This window comes from Cryptomeria japonica, chromosome 3, assembly GCF_030272615.1.
Source record: "Cryptomeria japonica chromosome 3, Sugi_1.0, whole genome shotgun sequence".
Lineage (NCBI taxonomy): Eukaryota > Viridiplantae > Streptophyta > Pinopsida > Cupressales > Cupressaceae > Cryptomeria > Cryptomeria japonica.
This window is the reverse complement of record NC_081407.1, coordinates 747,148,480-747,167,670: the sequence shown is the minus strand read 5'-3', so window position 1 is coordinate 747,167,670 and position 19,191 is coordinate 747,148,480. Positions and strand designations below refer to the sequence as shown.

Genomic DNA, 19,191 nt, shown 5'->3' with positions numbered 1-19,191 from the left:
GTTTAAAAATTGTCACATAAATAGTCACTCTCCCTATATCCATCTCCATATTAAAAGGTGCATCATGAATTAATTATGTAATGGCATTAGAATTCAAAACATAATGATTTAATTATGTAAAAAAAATTCTATCAAGAAGTCAATATTAAATAGATAATATACTAATTGCAAACCTCATACATTTCATTCTTCATCATCATGAACATCAAGGTCATCATCATCATCATCATCATCATCATCATCATCATCATCATCATCATCATCATCATCATCATCATCATCATCGTTGTCGTCATTGTCATCATCATCCTCGTCGTCGTTGTCATCATCATCATCATAATCATCAACGTCTTCGCCATCACCATCACTATCATCACCATCACCATCATCATCACCATCACCATCACCATCACCATCACCATCATCATCATCATCATCATCATCATCATCATCATCATCATCATCATCATCATCTTCATCATCATCTTCTTCTTCTTCTTTTGCTTGTTCTTCTTCATCGTCATTGAGAAACTATCGATCGTGATCATCATCCACTTCATCTTCTACTTCTTCAATATCTTCTTCTTCCATCACATTATACTTTATTGGCCTTCCTCTTGGATCATGTCTAACAACAAATGACCAACCCGGTTTATGTGAACCTCTGAGTAAAATACTTGCTCACATTGGCTTGGAAGAACATAGGGCTCATCCCCAACTAGTTCAAATGACCTTGTATTTAGCATTATAAAACCATTATCATGTTCAATAATAGTTCTATTAGGATCATTTTTATTCAATCGTAGCCTATACCATTTGACGATGAACAAAACTAATTTGATGGAATTAAAGTCACACTCAAGTATATCATCCAAAATGCCATAGTATCGATTTTGAGACTATTGAGGATGAATGTCATTTCTCAATGAAATATTTGTCACTTCAAAGACTGCAGTGATGCCAAAATCACAAGTTTTCTTCGTGTCATCCAACTTTTTTATGCAAAATTTATGACCATTGCAACACATAGCGTTGTGGTGTTTGACCTGTGATATGTCAAACATGTAAAATTTATTGCATTGTGAGTTGATAAACATATGGGTGATTAATAAATTTATACGTACCTGTTTATCTCTTAAACCATATGCTAAATAAATTTCCCTTTGCATAACATTGGAATCTCCATTACGATGTGCTTCTTTAACCAATGAAGCCACACCTTCCCATGTTAACGTGCGTCCAGAACGTTGACAACGTTCAATCCATACCATCATCCAATCAAGATTTTTTGCAATATACAAATGTAGAGCATCCCACTCTCGACCAACTGTACAAAAAATAAATAGACGTCTTACAATCGATTTATTTTGAAGATTAAGAATTAATTAACTACAATAACATCTTATAATTACATTTCACTTTCCTCAATCTACCTTTCCCCATCAAGTACTCCCCTTTGAATTTGTTAATGGTGTTGGGATCCCAAATGCAATTCATGAGGATCTTTGCTGCAAACTTAGGAAGATATTTAGAAATGTACACCATAGTCTGGTATACCATATATCCCTCCACCATAGAACCCTCAAGATGTGCTCTTTGTCAAACCAAAGCCTTCAAAAATTTCAAGTGCCTCTCAACCATCCACATTGACCTAGTGTGTACAGGTCCACACAATTCAATCTCCTCAACTTGGTGTATGAGGTAGTGTTCTTGTGCATTGAAAAAAGCTGGAGGTAGACACTTTTGCATTTTACACATTAAATGAGGAATTTTTCTCTTCCAATATTTTATATCATCTTTATGGATTTCTTTACGTGACAACCACCTACAAGGTATTCAAGATGCAAAAAAATATATTACATAAGAAGTAAAACAAATCGCAAATATAATATCTATACAAGGAACTAAACAAATATCACTACTTACCTCATGTATTTTCCAAGATCATATATGACTTGCTTGACATTATTGTCAAAGTTGTCTGGGAGAGATAGAGGTAGAATGTACTGCAACAATTATAAAATTATCTTTTCATTTTTTTGTAACATAATGAAAATTACACGTACACGCAGTACTTAAATACATACTAAAAACATAAGAACATGAATTACCTTAATGAAGGTATGCGAATCATGCGTTTTCATCCCTGGCCCAAGTTCACTTTTCTTTGATATGAGATTGTTTATGTTTGCAGCAAATCCTGTGGGAAATCGAATTTTTCGTATGACTTCTTTTATAGCATTGCTTTGCTGGTCCATTAATAACCAAGGAAGCTCACTTATATTAATTTGGTCTCCATGGCTATTTGATTGAATGACATTTATCATTGCATGATTGGAATCCTGAATGTCACTCCATATTTTGACAATTTTTTATTTGTCACGCCTTCCATCCAATATTTTCCATATTGTCTCTGTTAGATTCTGTCCAATATGCATACTATCAAACAAATGAACAATTTGTAACTACTTGTAGTAGGGCAACCTACTAAATTGTCGGGGATAACTTTTTATTCCCTTAGGAAGGTGGTCATTTATGCCTTCACAACCTTCATGATCATCAATCACATCATCAGTAAACAAAACAAAATAGAAAATATGTTTTATGATAAACCAATAGAGGGAATGACATTACCTTGACAATTAATTCTATTATATTCCAACTTCCATAGGTGAGGTGTCATTCTTCGTGGCTTTGATGTATTCTCTTCTTTTCCATTGAAAAGATGTTTTTCAGTATTTCGATACTTATGATTTTTGTGGAGAAAGTGCCTATACTCATCAAACACCTGCTTTCCTAAACTTTTTGAATGATGAGATTTCATCTTTGGACCACAAACAAGACATGCAAATTTTCGCTTTGTTTGAAGATCTATAAGATAATGTATAATTGGATTAAATATGATAATTTTTTGAATTATAATATTCATGCACAACTTAAACACTATAACATACCACAAAAATGTGTTAGCCCTGGGGCATCGTGTATTGTCCATAGAAGCATCGCATGGAATTGAAATTGTCTTTGTCCTATTGGTCTAGAGACGTCATACATAGTGACACCATTCCATAACTCCAACAACTTGTCGATAAGAGGCTTGATATATACATTCATATCTTTAACTTGGTACTTACCTAATTGAATGAACAAAAACATTACATAATTATTATGACCATTTTACTGCAATATTTATAATTAAATTTAGACGAATATATTTAAATGATAAAATACCTAGAACAATCATTGCCAACATTATGTGCTCCCTCTTTATTGACATCCATGGAGGAATGTTATTGTTGATAATAAAAACAAGCCACACTGAGTAAACAGATCTCATCTCTCCAAATGGATTGACACCGTTTGTTGCCAATGAAAGCCTGAGATTACGAGGTTCTTCTTTAAAGTGTGGCCACTTTTCCTCTATGTCCATAAATGCTGAACCATCTGCAGGCATTCAAATAATGTCATCTTGACTTCTATTGCGTGCATGGTAATCCATAAATTGTGCCAAGCTAGTGCACTTGAATAATCGTTGCATACGTGGAATAATGGGAATATAGCGAAGAACCTTGCGAGGAACCCTTTTTGTTATTTGATTTGTTCGATATCTACTGATATGACATTCAGGGCATCCAGTTCAAAATTCATGTTGTTTGTGATATATAATATGATCATTGGGACAAGCATCTATTGCTTGATACTCCATTCCCATATCTTTCATAACGGTAGATAATTCTTGGTATGAGCGAGGTAGAATATTTGATAGTGGTAACAAAAACTCACCTATCAATCTACAACAACAAAATATAATTTTTTATAATAAAGAATATTAATGGTACAACATGATTCACAGTTTATTATGACATATATGACATACCTTAACATACATGACATTGTTATGTTAGATAAACCATTCATAACCTTCAAGTTCACCAACAACAATACAACGGAGAGAAGAGTTGCCTACGAGCCTTCGTAAAGAGCCTCACATGCCTTCTCAAGTAGAGGGACATCATGAACAACATCAAGGTCATCTTCATCATCATGATCAGCTGTGCGAGTACTAAATGAGTCATGGATCAATGTATTTGTACCATCATCTTCAATTGTGTTTTCTGGCTCATGATCATCATCTTCCATGGGATCATTATCTTCAACTTCGATATTCACACCTCCATGTTCGTCCACTTCGAAAACCATATTCTCAGGGTTGTGTTGATCCATACCATGTGCTCTGGGGTGCTCGACCTATATAAAATTGATATACATAAATAAACCATGATCATGATCTCATCATCACGTGATTTATTATATATATATAAATTGTCAAAACAATATAATGAAAAACTTACCAATGGATGATAATCATGTCCACCTTCAATGTGACCATGCAGCCTACAATGTTTCTTCGCTGTTTTGATTAGAAGTCTTCTAGTCTTTAACCCCTTACAAATTTTGCATAGACAATAACATTTTCCATCACCTTTTCTATTCAAGTTAGACCACAATCTAGCAATTGTCTCCTTATTTTGTTGTTCATTGATATTGTCTGACATGGTCTTTCTTCATAGGCAAGAAAATAGAAATTATCATAATTGAACAAAGAATCTTATTGAATTTAGATTTCTAGTTTGCTTATGGTACATCACACAACATGGAAAATAATAAATACTCAATAAATAACAGGATTCATTGATCTAGTATTATCACAATCTGCACTTGGCCTTCAATATTTTCTCCTCCTAACACTGTTTATCCATTACCTGTCAAGTACATAAATCTAAAACCCATGGCTATTAAAATACATAAGACAACATTGTAGCATCTTATAATCATCCGTTATAAAACCAAAGCACTTGGGAGTGATTCTTTTGTTTGTCACAGTCCAAGAAAACGGTGTCTACTAGAGCCTCGAATAACTGACTAGAAAGATTTTTAATTCCTTTTCTTTTTCCTTCTGATTTTTTCACTGTCACTTCCATCCTCCAAGTCAAATGCCCTCACCCTTTTCTTTCTTCTTGTTTTTTCATACTCATTGTCATGCTTTGAATTATTTTTCTTTCTTGGTGACTCCTTACTACTCTCACTGTCAGTTTCACTCTCAGAATCTGAGTCTGATGTATCAGAATCTGACGCACGTGATGAACTAGAAGAATTGTCATTAGAGGTAGATTCATCTAACTCAGGAATAGACTTTTGCTGTTGCATTACAAGCCTTGGCATATTCTTCAAATACTCAAGTAAACTCTCAGTGATGCCACCAAGACCAGTACAAGTAAAGAAATTGATAGAAAACCATGAATTTTTGGGATTGTCCTTTGGAGAAATTGAATCAAAAGACTCTTGCATTGTTGGATTGTTCAACCTTTCATTAAGCAACAATATACCAAGCTGCTCTTCCAGCTCCTGCAAGAGAATCTTTATAAAAATATAGGAAGAGGAAGTAGTATCTTCCTCTATCTCACGTATATAAGAAAGACAATGCCATGGAAGAGCATCTGTGCCAAGTAAGTGGGCAAAAAACTTTGCAACATTATGCAGTTTATTTGTTTCCAGTCTGTGTGTCATAGAATACTATTGTACAAAACACTTATCAAAAAATTCCTCATAAATTTTATTGATCATACAGAATCTTTTCCCAAGAAGACCATAATAATGAAGGTATGTTCTCTCTTGACCAGGTTCAAGCTTGATCTTTAGTAGCTTATGACCAGCTTCCTCAAAATCAACACTTGACATGATTGTCAAATAAATTGTACGTCTTAAATTGACCAAGTTTGTCTCTGTCTCATCCTGTATTCTCAGTGCTTCCTCACCTTCCTCTTCATCATCATCATCATCATCATCATCATCTGAATCATCACCTAAATCATTCTCCCCTTCTGCTTCATCTGAAGAAGCATCTCCAAGGATATCTTGCTCCAGTTTTTCATAGGTTGCCCCATGCTCTAAGAAATTAGGATCTGGCTTGAAAACATCCAAACTAGCTTCTTGATCAAGTTCATCTTCTAGGAAAACTTCATGTGTTAACTGATCTGGATGCATAGCTGGATGACCCTCAAACTTAGCTTTGTGAATTGCAAAAAGGCCTTCAATTAAAAACTATACTCGTTTGTCAATTTTCCCCTCATGGAGAATATCTCTAAATCTTTCAAAAATCTCATAGAGACCTTTGGGTGAAAGGTCTTGCAACAAAGAACCACATTCTTTCACAAACCCAACATCAACCTCTACATTGTCATCTGTGGGGTTCTCTAGTAAAAGGGTGAGAAGTTCCAAGGCAATGATCTCATGTGCAACTTGTTGATTCACTAAATGAGCTATGAATTTGGCTGCTGCTATCAACATGTGCTTGTCATTGCATTTGTATGCCCTCTTAAGCTGCAAAATAATTCTTTGCAAAAGCAGATTGCCAACTTCAGGAAATTTTATATTTACCACAGCAACAAAAACATCTGTAAATCCAAGGGATGCCATTTGGGATTTCATACAAGACCTACAAAATAGACCCCTCCCATGAATGAGATTCTCTACAAACAACTCTAGAATGTTGTTCTTGATGTTAGATGCATTTACCTTGTTTACTAACCCATTGATACTCTTCCGAAGGGCATCCCATGTCATGCGCTGGTATTCCACACTACTCTTGTCTTCCACATCTTTCATCATTTGAGCCATCTTAAATGGGGGAATGTAAACATCCCCACTTCTTCCAACACCCTTCTCAGCTCCTCTTACAACACCTTTGCCATTCCCATTCTGAGATGGAGCAGATACAACACTAGAAGTTTTCACTTCCACTGCCTCTCTGTCCCTCTTGTTTCCAGAAGCCCCTTTACCACTTAATTCATGCTTATTTTTGTACATAAACCCATTAGGAAGCATTAGTTTTTGCATATAAGCTCGCCCAAATATTTTACAGTTATTTTTCATCAAGATTCCCTTAGGAGCTGGCAAATCCCGCTTCCATACTTTAATTCTGTTTTCTCAAAGGACAATCCTAAAAATCCATGCATTGCAAACAACTTTTTTCACCTTTGTTGGTTGTGGTGGCGTCACAGAGAGTTTACATCAATAAATGAAGAACATGCTAATGCTTTTAATGCAACAGTAGAAGTCTATCTCTTATTCAATATCTCTAGTGAAACCCCCCTGATCTTTTGTTGGAGTAGAATTTGTTATATTCTAGAAAGGGTCTTGCCCTTTGTTGATGGGATATTCATCTACCTCAAGAAATAACTGTTCTTTTCTCCAACAAGAAGTGGAACTAAATGAAGATCTAGTACCATGAAATGAATCCTCAAAAGGATTACTATAGTTAGTTTTGGTCGATAATGATCTGGGTAAAATACTAATGTGGCTTTAGGAAACATTATGTACTAGCTTAGCATACTCTAACAACTTTGGTGCGACATGCTACATCCAATTAAGTCTCCATCAGTATCTCTATTATGTTTATGGATTGGGATTCAATGTACTCTTTTTATACACAGATTTTTCTTTCAACCGAGGAGGTTTGTATGTACTTACTTGTCTTTCGATTGTATCCCTATTTCAAGAATTTCTTCTATCAACAAATCATTTGTTGTACGTTGTACAAGTGGAAGCTTGAACATGCCTTCCATGCTAGCCTTGTTGATATGTTCAACACCATCTTGTGCAACAAATCTTTAGAACTCTATTTTTCCGAATTGAAGAGTGAGTAGTAGGGACAATCTAGGACACTTAGAGGTTTTGAAAGCGAGATAAATAGATCTAAATATTATGGCTTAATAATGATCAATAGGTAAACAGATAAGAAACTCTCAATATCAAAATGACTTTCTCAATTGTCCTTACTAGAAATGGATAGATCTGCTAATAATGGCTTTATGACTATATGTCAACTTTAGACTCAATCCAAGAAGAGCTAGAACTAATATACGATATCTATATTTATGATCTCTATAATATAACAATCCCATAATTATGTTTCCATGCATCTATACCACAACACAAACATCATGCTAGTGTTCAGCCATAGCAATTGATATCCTAATTATACAATGTGAAATATGCACATAACTATGAATAAAGATTAAGAAAAGCAAAGAAAGATGCTTATTGTAAACATAAATGACTAATGGACAAGAATTGAATTCATTGTAGATATTTTTGAATATCAAATTCACTTATTTGTGTGCATTTAGTAACTCATGTACTTGTGGCCAACTATTTATCTCTTTCATAAATTAAACACTTATTAATAACATTAAATGGCTGAGTAATTATGTTTTAGTTGAAATTGAAAATAAAATATTTTATTTTAGGACAGCTCACACTATTCCCTATCATATTTTAGACTCTCGGTTTTGTTAGTAGTGGTTTGATGTCTTTGGAGCTGATCATTGCATTTCTTTAGTTATGTTTGCCAGCATACTCCTAGCCTATGCCAAAATGGGAGCTTTGGAACAGGGTATGGACATCCATCAAAGCATAAAAGATAGAGGAATTTTGTCAGATGTAGTTGCAACTACTCTGTTAGCATGTATGCAAAATGTGGAAGCATAGACAAGGCACGAGAACTGTTTGACGGATTGCCTCAAAGAAATGTGGTTTCCTGGACTACAATGATTTCCAGATATGCACAAAATGGATTTGTTGAGAAGGCTTTAGAAACTTTCAAGCAAATGCAATCGGCAGGTGTAAAGGCAAATCCCATGACCATTGCTACTATCCTCCTTGCCTGTGTCAAAATGGGAGATTTGGAATAGGGTATGGACATTCATCGAAGCATAAAGGATAGAGGAATTTTGTTAGATGTTGTAGTTGCAACTGCCCTGGTAGACATGTATGCAAAATGTGGAAGCATAGACAAGGCACGTGAACTGTTTGATAGAATGCCTGAAAGAAATGTTGTCTCGTGGAGTACAATGATTGCTGGATATGCACAAAATGGATTTGTCAAAAAGGCTTTAGACACTTTCAAGCAAATGAAATTGGAAGGCATAAAGCCAAATTCCACAACCTTTGCTAGCATCCTCCTTGCCTGTGCAAAAATGGGAGCTTTGGAACAGGGTATGGACATCCATCAAAGCATAACGGATAGAGGAATTTTGTTAGGTGTTGTACTTGCAAATGCCCTGCTTGACATAAATGCAAAATGTGGAAACATGGACAAGGCTCATGAATTGTTTGATACGATGCCGCAAAGAGATGTTTTTTTTTTGAAACATGAAATTAAAAATTAGGGCAATTTGAATCTACCTCCTACGTGGGATTGCAAGCAATTCCACAAATGCCTTTGATGTAGGTTTGATGTTCTTGGGGGTTGAAGTCACCACAAACGCCTACACTGGATTGCAATGTTCACAAATGAATTTTCCTCTTCTTTTTTTTTTTAAAGTAATGGCCCTTGTCGTCGGCATTACGACAAACTTGAGCACTTTTTTGAAAAAAAGAAAATTCTCATTGCTAATGCCTTCTTCATCGAAACCAAATGGGAAATTTCCATCGGAATTATAGTGAACACGGGCATTTAAAAAAAAAAATCAAATTTGGCCACAATATACCTTCTCTGTTGGAAACCTTAGTTGGAAATCTAGTCCAAATGTATTAGTTTGATGAGCACCTTCCTGAGATGGATTCTCCATCAGCAGCTTCTCCCTCACTACCCCCTCCTCCCTCTTCATCTTTTGAGGATTCATTCTTCTTTGAGGATGATGTAGATGATGGTCCACCAGCCCCACCACCACCTGCCGCTCAGCCTTTGCCCAAGTGGGCCCGGTTTATAGTTGATGTTGCTGGTTCTATGGCAAGTGATCCTTTAGACACTCGTCGTACTCATGCACAAACATCTGGTTCTAGTCTTCTGAGTCATGCCATTTTGGATGATCCTCAGAAATTTTCAAAGGTGACAGGTCACCCAAAGTGGGATAGGGCCATGGATGAGGAGTATTCTTTTTTGATGAAGAATCATACTTGGGATCTTTGTTCTCTTCTGGAGGGCAGGAAGTTAGTTTGGTGCAAGTGGGTGTATCGTACCAAGTATGCTGCAGATGGTTCTATTAATAAGTTTAAGACTTGTCTTATTACGAAGGGGTTTTCTCAGGTGGAGGGTATTGATTACCCAAGACCTTTGCTCCTGTTGCCAAGATGAATTCTATTCACTTTGTACTTTCTCTGGCAGCTTCACAGGGATGGAAAGATTTTCAGATGGATGTGAAGAGTGCCTTCTTGCATGGAGACCTTCATGAGGAGATCTATATGGAGCAGCCTCAGGGATTTGTGCAGGATTCCTCTTTGGTTTGTAGATTTTGACGTTCATTGTATGGTCTCAAATAGGCTCCTCGGGCATGGTATGAGAAGATGGACTCTTTCTTGCTTTCCACACTCTTTACACATTGTCATTCCGATCCTACAGTTTACATTCAGCATCAAGGGGTTGATATAGTTATTCTTGTTCTCTATGTGGATGATCTTATCATTACTGGTAGCTCATCCTCCTTGATTCAGGATATTCAGCGTGCCTTGATGGAGCAGTTTGAGATGACAAATATTGGTCTTCTGCACTATTTTTTGGGTCTCTAGGTTATTCAATCTTCCAATGGGATTTTGATACTTCAACAGAAGTATGCTCTTGATATGCTTCACAGATTTGACATGCTTACTTGCAAGCCTGCACCCACACCATTTCAGTCAGGTGTTGTTTTGTCTCCCACTTGTTCTACACCTTCTGTGGATTCTACCTTATATCGATAGTTGGTTGGCAGTTTGTTGTACTTGACACATACGCACCCGAATCTTTCTTTTACGGTTGGTGTTGTCTCTCTCGGTTCTCCCATGATCCTCATGAGAGCCATTGGCAAGAAGCCAAATGTATTTTGTGGTATATTTGGGGCACTACATAGTTTGGCATTCACTATAATTCAAGATCCCCTCACATTGTTGGCTTCACTGACTCAGATTGGGCTAGTGATGCTCAAGATCAAAAGTCTACTTCTGGCTTTGTTTTTTGCCTTGGTCGTGGTCCTATCACATGGTCTTGCAAGAAGCAGTCTTCTATTGCATTATCATCTACAGAGGCTGAGTACCAAGCAGCGGTGTTAGCCAGTCAAGAGGTTTTATGGCTTCGATAGTTGATGACTGAGTTTGGATTCCCTCCTGATAGTCCCACTATTCTTTGGTGTGACAATTAGATGCCATTCACCTTTCCAACAACCCAGTGGAGCACCAGAGGTCTAAACGCATTGAGATTCACATGCACTTCATCAGACAATTGATTCAGGATGGCTTTCTCATCTTGAAGTACATTCCTACAGAGGAGCAGGTTGTTGACATCTTCACTAAACCTTTTGCTTCTCCATGCTATCTTTAGTTGTGCTTTATGCTTGGGGTGAAGGAAGTTGTCCTTGGGGGGTCTCATTGAGGCCTTCCTTCCTTCATGTTTCTTTTTGTATGCTTTTTCCCATCTCTTTTTGGAGTAGAGTTTTTCCCATGTGGTTTTCTCTATTTCTCTATTTCATAGAGAGTTGGTTGTGATTGGGTACCTCATCAGGCCTTATTGCCGAGACCCAAATTTTTGCCTTCTTCTTGTAGTTGCATTTTACTTTCCTGTATTTAGTATTTTTAGCTATTCCCTAAGTTCATCTTAAGGGGGTGTGTTAGAGATATCTAGTATTAGCTAATAATTATTTATTTAATTATTAGTTTATTATACTCTACACTTAAGCTAAAATTAGGCATTTAATAATGTTGTATTCCTTTAGGGTTTCTTTAGGGTTTCTATTCTCCTGTCATAAGGATTGTATTGTAACTTTTCTTATTCATTCCCTCTCTGAATGATAACTTTTTATTCAGAGCCTTTTTTGTGTTCTATCTCCAATCTTCTCTTGTGACAGGTATTTTGCTTGCAGATGCTCTTGGGATCTCAGAAGTTGTACTTTCTCAACTTCTTCATAAAGTGATGATGAACTTAAATATGCTTTATGGAAGAATGAAACACTATATTATTAGACATCTTCAACACATTTTAATTATCACAATACATAATTGTTAAATCAAGTTGTTAGCACGTCAAAGATTCGTAAGAATTTGTCTAAGCCATATCACTTCATATATTTTTGTAACAATGAACTTGTAATTTTCTTTATTGGATGATAATGTAACAAAATGTTACTTCTTATAGCTCCATGAGATGATGATAGATCCAAGATTGAAGCAATAACCAAAGTTTGATCGTTGAGTCTATGCAACTTGCACTTGATTTAAGTCTAAAAAAGCCAAAAGAATTTAAATATTTATTTTTCAAATACTCCAATCCAAAATTTAGTTCATGTAGAATATCTCAAGATTAATCTTGTAGCTAACCAATTCTTATGTTTGGTATAAGCCATAAGTTGAGATAAGATTCCAAGTGCATAAGATATATTTAGATGAGTTGTAGTCAAGTAAATAAAATTTCCAATCAAACTCCTATATAGTACTTCATTAATTAATTTTCAATTTATGTTTTCAATTAAGTTGATTCTTGCCTAGATTTGTGTTAATTAAGCTTTACATGAGGATTTACCTGGTGTACTTTATTTGAGAAAAATATTTTTCTAGGTTTCTACCACACTTCAATTCCAAGAAAGAAATGTAGTAATATAAGTTTGGACATTTTAAAATTGATATTCATAGCTTATTTCACATCACGTATAGGTTCAATTTATTATATATGGATTAATGAGAAAATCATTAACATATAACACAATAAATAGCACCTTGCAATCAAAAATCTTATTGTATAAAGTTTTATCAACAATTTTTTTTTTGAAACCCACTTTGAATAAATTACATATAATTTTTTTGGATACCAATCTATTGGAACTTGTTTAAAACCATATAGTATCTTTTTAAAATGCCATACCACATGTGTTTTTCATTTACCTTTTCAACAAAACTAGGAGGTTGCATGACATATATCTCCCATATCAAATCTCTATTTAGGAGTGCACTTTTTACATCCATTTGTGATTTTTACAACTATAGTGGGATATAAGTGCTATCAATATTATAACTATGATAATTTATTTGTAAATGGATCAAATATTTAGTCATAATCAACACCTTCAACTTATTTATAATCTTGAAGTACTATATTATTTCTTTGTACTATTTGATTGAACCATCAAATTTAAAATTAATTTTAAATACCCAATTTCTACAATCAATTGCTCTAGTTCTATCATGTAAAGTAAACAAATTCTATCATTTATTTTGATGAAAGGAATTTGTTTCTTGATTCATAAAGTTTGACTATTTTCTCCCTTTATCACTTCATCAAAAGTTCTTAGTTCACAAGCACTTAGATTAATTTACATTAATGCATAACAAACCTCATATTCTTGTAATTTGATAGGTTTTCTTCTATCTCATTCTCATCTCCTTAGAGGAATATTATATTGTGTAGTGGACATTTGGCTTGAATTTGGCTCATCATTTTCTTCTCTTTCTTCTATAGTATTTAATAGGGCTTTCTAATTCCATCTCAACATCTTTGGGTGAGTATGATGGTGTGCCACTATAATCTTTCTATTATGACAAATCAACATGGTGAAAACTTCAAAGGTAACACTATTATTTAAACTTAATATCTTAAGAAATATGAAATCTATTCACGTTAAGATCATAAAACTAGTAAGATTTACTAGAGTCATGATATTCAACATGGATACATTTTTCTCTCTTATCATTTTTTTTCTCTTCTCTCTCTTTTTTAAATGTCTATGAGAAACACTCCTAGAAAGATTTTCATTAAAGCTACTCATAAATGAATAAATATTTCATTATTTTGATGAATTTAAATTGTATGATATATTACAACATTTATTTGTATTAACTAGTTTGGTCATACTAGATAATAAGTTAATTTCAAACCTATAAATTGCACATAGTATTATTTAATTATTAGGCATATAAGATCAAAATATGTTGATGATGAGGATGCATGCATGAAGTATTATTATGCATCAGAAAATGACCAACATTGGTGTGCAATATGTGGTTGGAAGAAGGTTGGGTTGGATAAATGTATACTTAGTACTATAAAGAACATAATGTACACTCAAGATTATAGACTAAAGTATATGTGGTAGCAGAGCTTGATAAAACTCATAGATGTATAAGGTAGGAAAACTTAACATGGGTTTAGGTGCATCAATTACAAGAGAGAGTACTACACAAGTTCTAATTTAAATAGCATGGTAACTAACCATACATAATTTACAAGGACTAATATTAATAAAATTCATAATAGATATTAGTGATGAAGATATTGAAGGGTTGGCATTCAGTAGTATCTCAAATGTTAAATCTATTGAATCATCAAAAATATCACCAAAACTATTGTTCATGTGATAATCTTATCCATAAAAAAATATAGAATGTTATACAGTTTAATATAAATTGTGTACTTCATTTTTTCAAGAATATTGCTATTGTTCTTATACAACTTATATTTATTATCTACAAACATTTCACAACAACATCTTAATGCTAGTATCCACCTATACAATAACAAATTGCAATTAGTCATAACAATATTTCATAAATATTATCATTACAAGCTTTCTAAGAACATGCATGTTTAATATCATGTACAATAGATGTAACATAAATGAGTTGTGGTTGCACCGACCATATTAATTGTTTATATTTGATATGAGTTTTCATATTCATTCAAAAATATAATATTTATTAAGAACTTTGATATAATGTGTGATAATTTTATTAAATGACTAAAATAAAACATCTACCATAATCATTTTCTAAAACAATTGACATGTATAAAAATATATTTTTTTAACAATAAAATGTTCCATACAAAATTAAAAGAAATTTAATATTATATTGACATTGCCACAAATTGACTACTCTTTTTATTATATGTTAATCGATTCTTCTTTTTGTTCCACCTTGCCTGATTCCTTATTGTTACATATTCCAGAAAGTGTACTAGGTATCTTTACAATCTTTTCCACATCTTTTCTTTTACTCCAAAGCATAATATATAGACCTATAACAATTAGAAGTGCACCGATGACACTGCATACAAAGATATACACAAATTAGAAAATATTTCTTTTTCAAAAATACTTTATACCATATAACACCATATAAAAATATAATAATTACCTTCCTAAATAAAACTTCTCTTCAAGAAATATAGAGCCCATTATAGCTACTATTATTAATAAAAGTGGACCAAACATTGTGGTGAATACAGGACCCTTTTTGGTTATGCACCATGTCAACAACCAAAAAGCCATCCCCGAAGCTACAACTCCCTGCACAATTCAAGAAAGATACTAAGTTTAAAAAGTATATAATTCCAAGGCATTTATAAATCCGATTTAACTAAAACATAGAAGAATGAATAGATGGCACAATGGCATGAACACTAAACATAAATATCTAGGTAAAATATAGATAGAAACAAAGAAAACTTGAGTGACATAAGCAAGAACACATTCCAAAGAAAGATTTTAAATGTTATACACATAAAGATAGAAATCAAAAACAAGTGTGTACATACACATATATATGAGATAAAACTAAAAGTATATAAAAGAAAGACATTAGATCAAACGATTGGCTTAAGTCACACATTATAAGCTTTGACTTGTAGATAGCTCATTTGAAATCATATTCCCTTCTTCTTGGCTGAAATCTATTTATTGATATGATTAGACAAACCACCAAACCAAATCAAAGGTCAAAATGTATTCTTTAAATGTCACAAACAAAACAGAAATAAGAAACACAATATAAGAAAAATAAAAGCAACCTAAAAAACAAGAGAGACAAGCGAACCTTAAGAAGAATTCAAAATACGTACAGAATAGACTGCAGTTAAAAGCTTGACATTCCATCCAAGAGCCCACACCCCATAACGATCTCGTTCGAAAATTAGCGTTATAACAGCAGATTGTATGGTGGCCAAAAAACAGGTTATGGCATTGTTTGAGTACTGAACTGGATATTTCTTACAAATGCTTGTCTGCAATGAATAGAAGGAAGAATATTGGATCAAGACATTCAACTCAGTATGGTTGTCGAAAAGCAGAAGTTACCTGCAAAATGAACCATCCTGCAAAGGCGATACAACCGATCACCACCATCAAAGAACCTCTGGTCAAATCTTCATTTTTATTATTGCTTCCATTGTAGTGACTCAAATGAAAAGGAGATGACCACAGCTGTATTTTTATCCCTTTGTACAATGTCATTGTCATGGCTCCGCTCACACCAATTAGGGTTCCAACTATCTTTGCTTGACCAGTCAGACTCCTAATGTTTAAACTTTCCATCCTACAATAAGTTGTAAAAGTTTAACTTAGATAATTTATTAAATCAGACTATTCTAAAAATGAATTAGAGGCTACAAATTACAGTATCCGATCACATACCTAAATACAATAGCCATTATAAAAGTCATGGCAGGTACTAAGTTGATAAGTGCAGTTGAAACTGTAGCTGTTGTGTATTTCAATCCTTCGTAGTAGAAATTCTGACTCAATTGGATCCTGCGGTATATAAAATCATATTACAAAGCAACAAAGCCATAAGTTAAAAACTAAAGGAATTAACAGAGTTACGAAAGATAACCCTAACAAACTGCTGATGAAAATTTCACTAAAGATCCTCATAGTCAGCTTTGGCCTTGTGTTCCTGCCATACACCAAAGAGATCAAAATAAAATAATATGATAAAACCATCAATAAATTTTTTAAGGTAGACAAATTGGTAGTCTCACTAAGAAATTTTATCGTCAAAAATTTGTTGGCCTTTCTACTCACCTTTCTAAGATATAAGCCAAAGGAGCTGTAACAATTGTAGCAAATAAATGTCTGTAAAATACTAATACAAAGTGAGACATTCCCTGATCCAGTGCCAGTTTTGATAGTATATTCATCCCTGCACAGCAAATCTGAACAAATATCATGGCCAATATTGGCTTTGATTTTTCATAGAATGATGATAAACCTCCAAACAAACACTTTACAAATTCAGCCATTCCCCTTGTGTAAGGAAACCACAGATTTCTCAGTTGTTTCATTCTACGTCAATGGTACTTAAGTATATTTTCCACTCATCAGTGGAGAATAATTCAAGGCTAAAATTGGAAGTCTAAATGGTCTGTCGAATCTTGAAAAAGTTAGAATAGCTTTTTTTAGTGTGTGAGCACTAAATGATTTGTCAAATCTTGTTTGGGATCTCTTTGCTTCAGTCTTAATGAATCAATTCAAATGCGTTGCTCTTGAATATATGCTTTTCCTTTATTTATTTATGTGTTTCTAAATTCGTTTCACATGAACTAAACCAAAATATTAAACCATTTAGTTTTGTTTACTAAAAAGGTCGTTGCTTTTCCTTACGTATAGTTCCTTACGTGGACGTTTCTTCACCCCTTTAAAAAAGGCATTTAGCCCACTTGAAGGTTTATCATTTTTAATGAATGTTGGTTTGTAGTAAAGATTATGTTAAATATATTCTCTTCAAATGATAAGGTCCGAGTTTTATTTCTAATTATCTTAGTTTAAAGATAGTTATGTGGGAGGAGAGAGGAAGAACTTGTCAGGTTGGTTTTGGTTTTTTTTTTTTTTTTTCACGAGATTGGAAGTCACGAGCTCTTGTATTCTTATACATATAAGGTTTTTTTTTTTTTTTTTTTTTTTTGGTTAAATTCATAATTTTACTAAATTTTTATTTTTGTTCTTGAGATTATTCTAGTCAGCAATTTGATGCTTTTGTAATATGCTGGATCTAGGGGGCTAAAGGAACATTCTATATTTTCTTATAAAGTTGCTTTTTGATCATATGAACCTTTTTTTTATCTAAACATGAGAATGCTGTTTTTTTTTGTTTTTTTTTGTGAATGCAACAAATGAGGTGAAATTGGATTTGAGATAAGAAAATTGTCATAGGAAGGATGAGTGCATGAAAAAGAGTATCTAAAGGATTATTTTGGTTGTTAACCCTGATTTAATCATTGATAATATTTTTTATCTTTCTAACCATGCTCAAATTTATAAATTTGTGGGTATTTTAAATTCATGACCTTTTTTTAAAGTACAGGCTTGTTTGAAATGGCAACCTAAAGGTGATATGCAAAGTATTCTTGGAAAGAGTGGGCATTTCTTTGCAATTTTCATTGGAATGGTTGATCATGAAATAATTTTTGAGAATAATATCTACTCTTACAATTAAGATATGTTATTCATCAAACCATGGCATTTAGGTTTTGATTTGGTAGAAGAGCTCCATCTAAGATTCCTATTTGATTTAGGCTCCTTCAACTTCCTACGGAATTCTAGAGACTGGATATATATTACAATCTATTGTGGTGGTTCTTAGTAAAACCTTGGGTCCTTCACATAATACAATTGAAGGAAATATAACTACGTATGCTAATATTTGTATTGAAGTTGATTTGAATAGTTCCCTTTTGATTCTTTGGTGATACGATTGTCCAATATGATTTGGATCCAACAAATGTATTTTGATACTCTCCCCTTTAGATGTCATGTACACCATGCTTATGGTAATATATATAGAAATCATTTTATTAATGCTCTTGTCATCTTACAGTTTATTGCAACAAATTATGTAGGAGTGACTAATGCTAAAGGGAAAGCTCTTGCCCATGAGAAAGAGCCATATTTGAATTGATCTATACAAGAGAAATCTCTATTTAACTGAAAGAGTGGAAATCAATAGAGAAATGATGTTCCAAGAAGATAATTATGTACTTTTTTTTAAGTGTCTTCTAATAGACATGGTTTAGACCTACCTAGTTCTAAAGTTAATCCAAACAATATATTAGTGTCTTCTAATGAAGGGATATCTATCTACTATTATTTTTCAAGGATCTCTTAGACCTAGGGATGGTGCTTCTTTTCACTCCACTTTGATATGATAACATCCTATTGTGCCTAAGACACATAATGATGGTTATGAGGGCTATGCTATGCCACAATAATTTCATGAGATAAGTAAAGTATTATTTGAAGAAGAAAAACCCTTTTCTCTACGTATTTAGAAAAATAATAAAATTGTTTCGTTAAAACATTTCCAAAGTAGGGAGGAAAAAAGAGTAGGAGAAGGTAAAGATTATAGAATAATCTTTAGTGAAGTTTAGATTCATTAAGATATTGGATTCTCATTTCT

The 19,191-nt window shown here is 33.6% G+C and overlaps 1 protein-coding gene across 1 annotated transcript; it reads right to left on the bottom strand.

Annotated features, from left to right (window-relative positions):
- Positions 1-14,847: 14,847 nt before the first annotated feature.
- Positions 14,848-17,054, bottom strand: LOC131042314 (WAT1-related protein At5g07050). Its single transcript, XM_057975665.2, has 7 exons — positions 16,821-17,054; positions 16,630-16,692; positions 16,431-16,547; positions 16,095-16,332; positions 15,860-16,021; positions 15,157-15,308; positions 14,848-15,066 (listed from the first exon to the last, which is right to left on the bottom strand). The coding sequence occupies exons 1-7, from the start codon at positions 17,036-17,038 to the stop codon at positions 14,904-14,906; spliced, it is 1,113 nt and encodes a 370-aa protein (XP_057831648.2). The 5' UTR covers positions 17,039-17,054; the 3' UTR covers positions 14,848-14,903.
- Between the last annotated feature and the right edge of the window lie 2,137 nt (positions 17,055-19,191).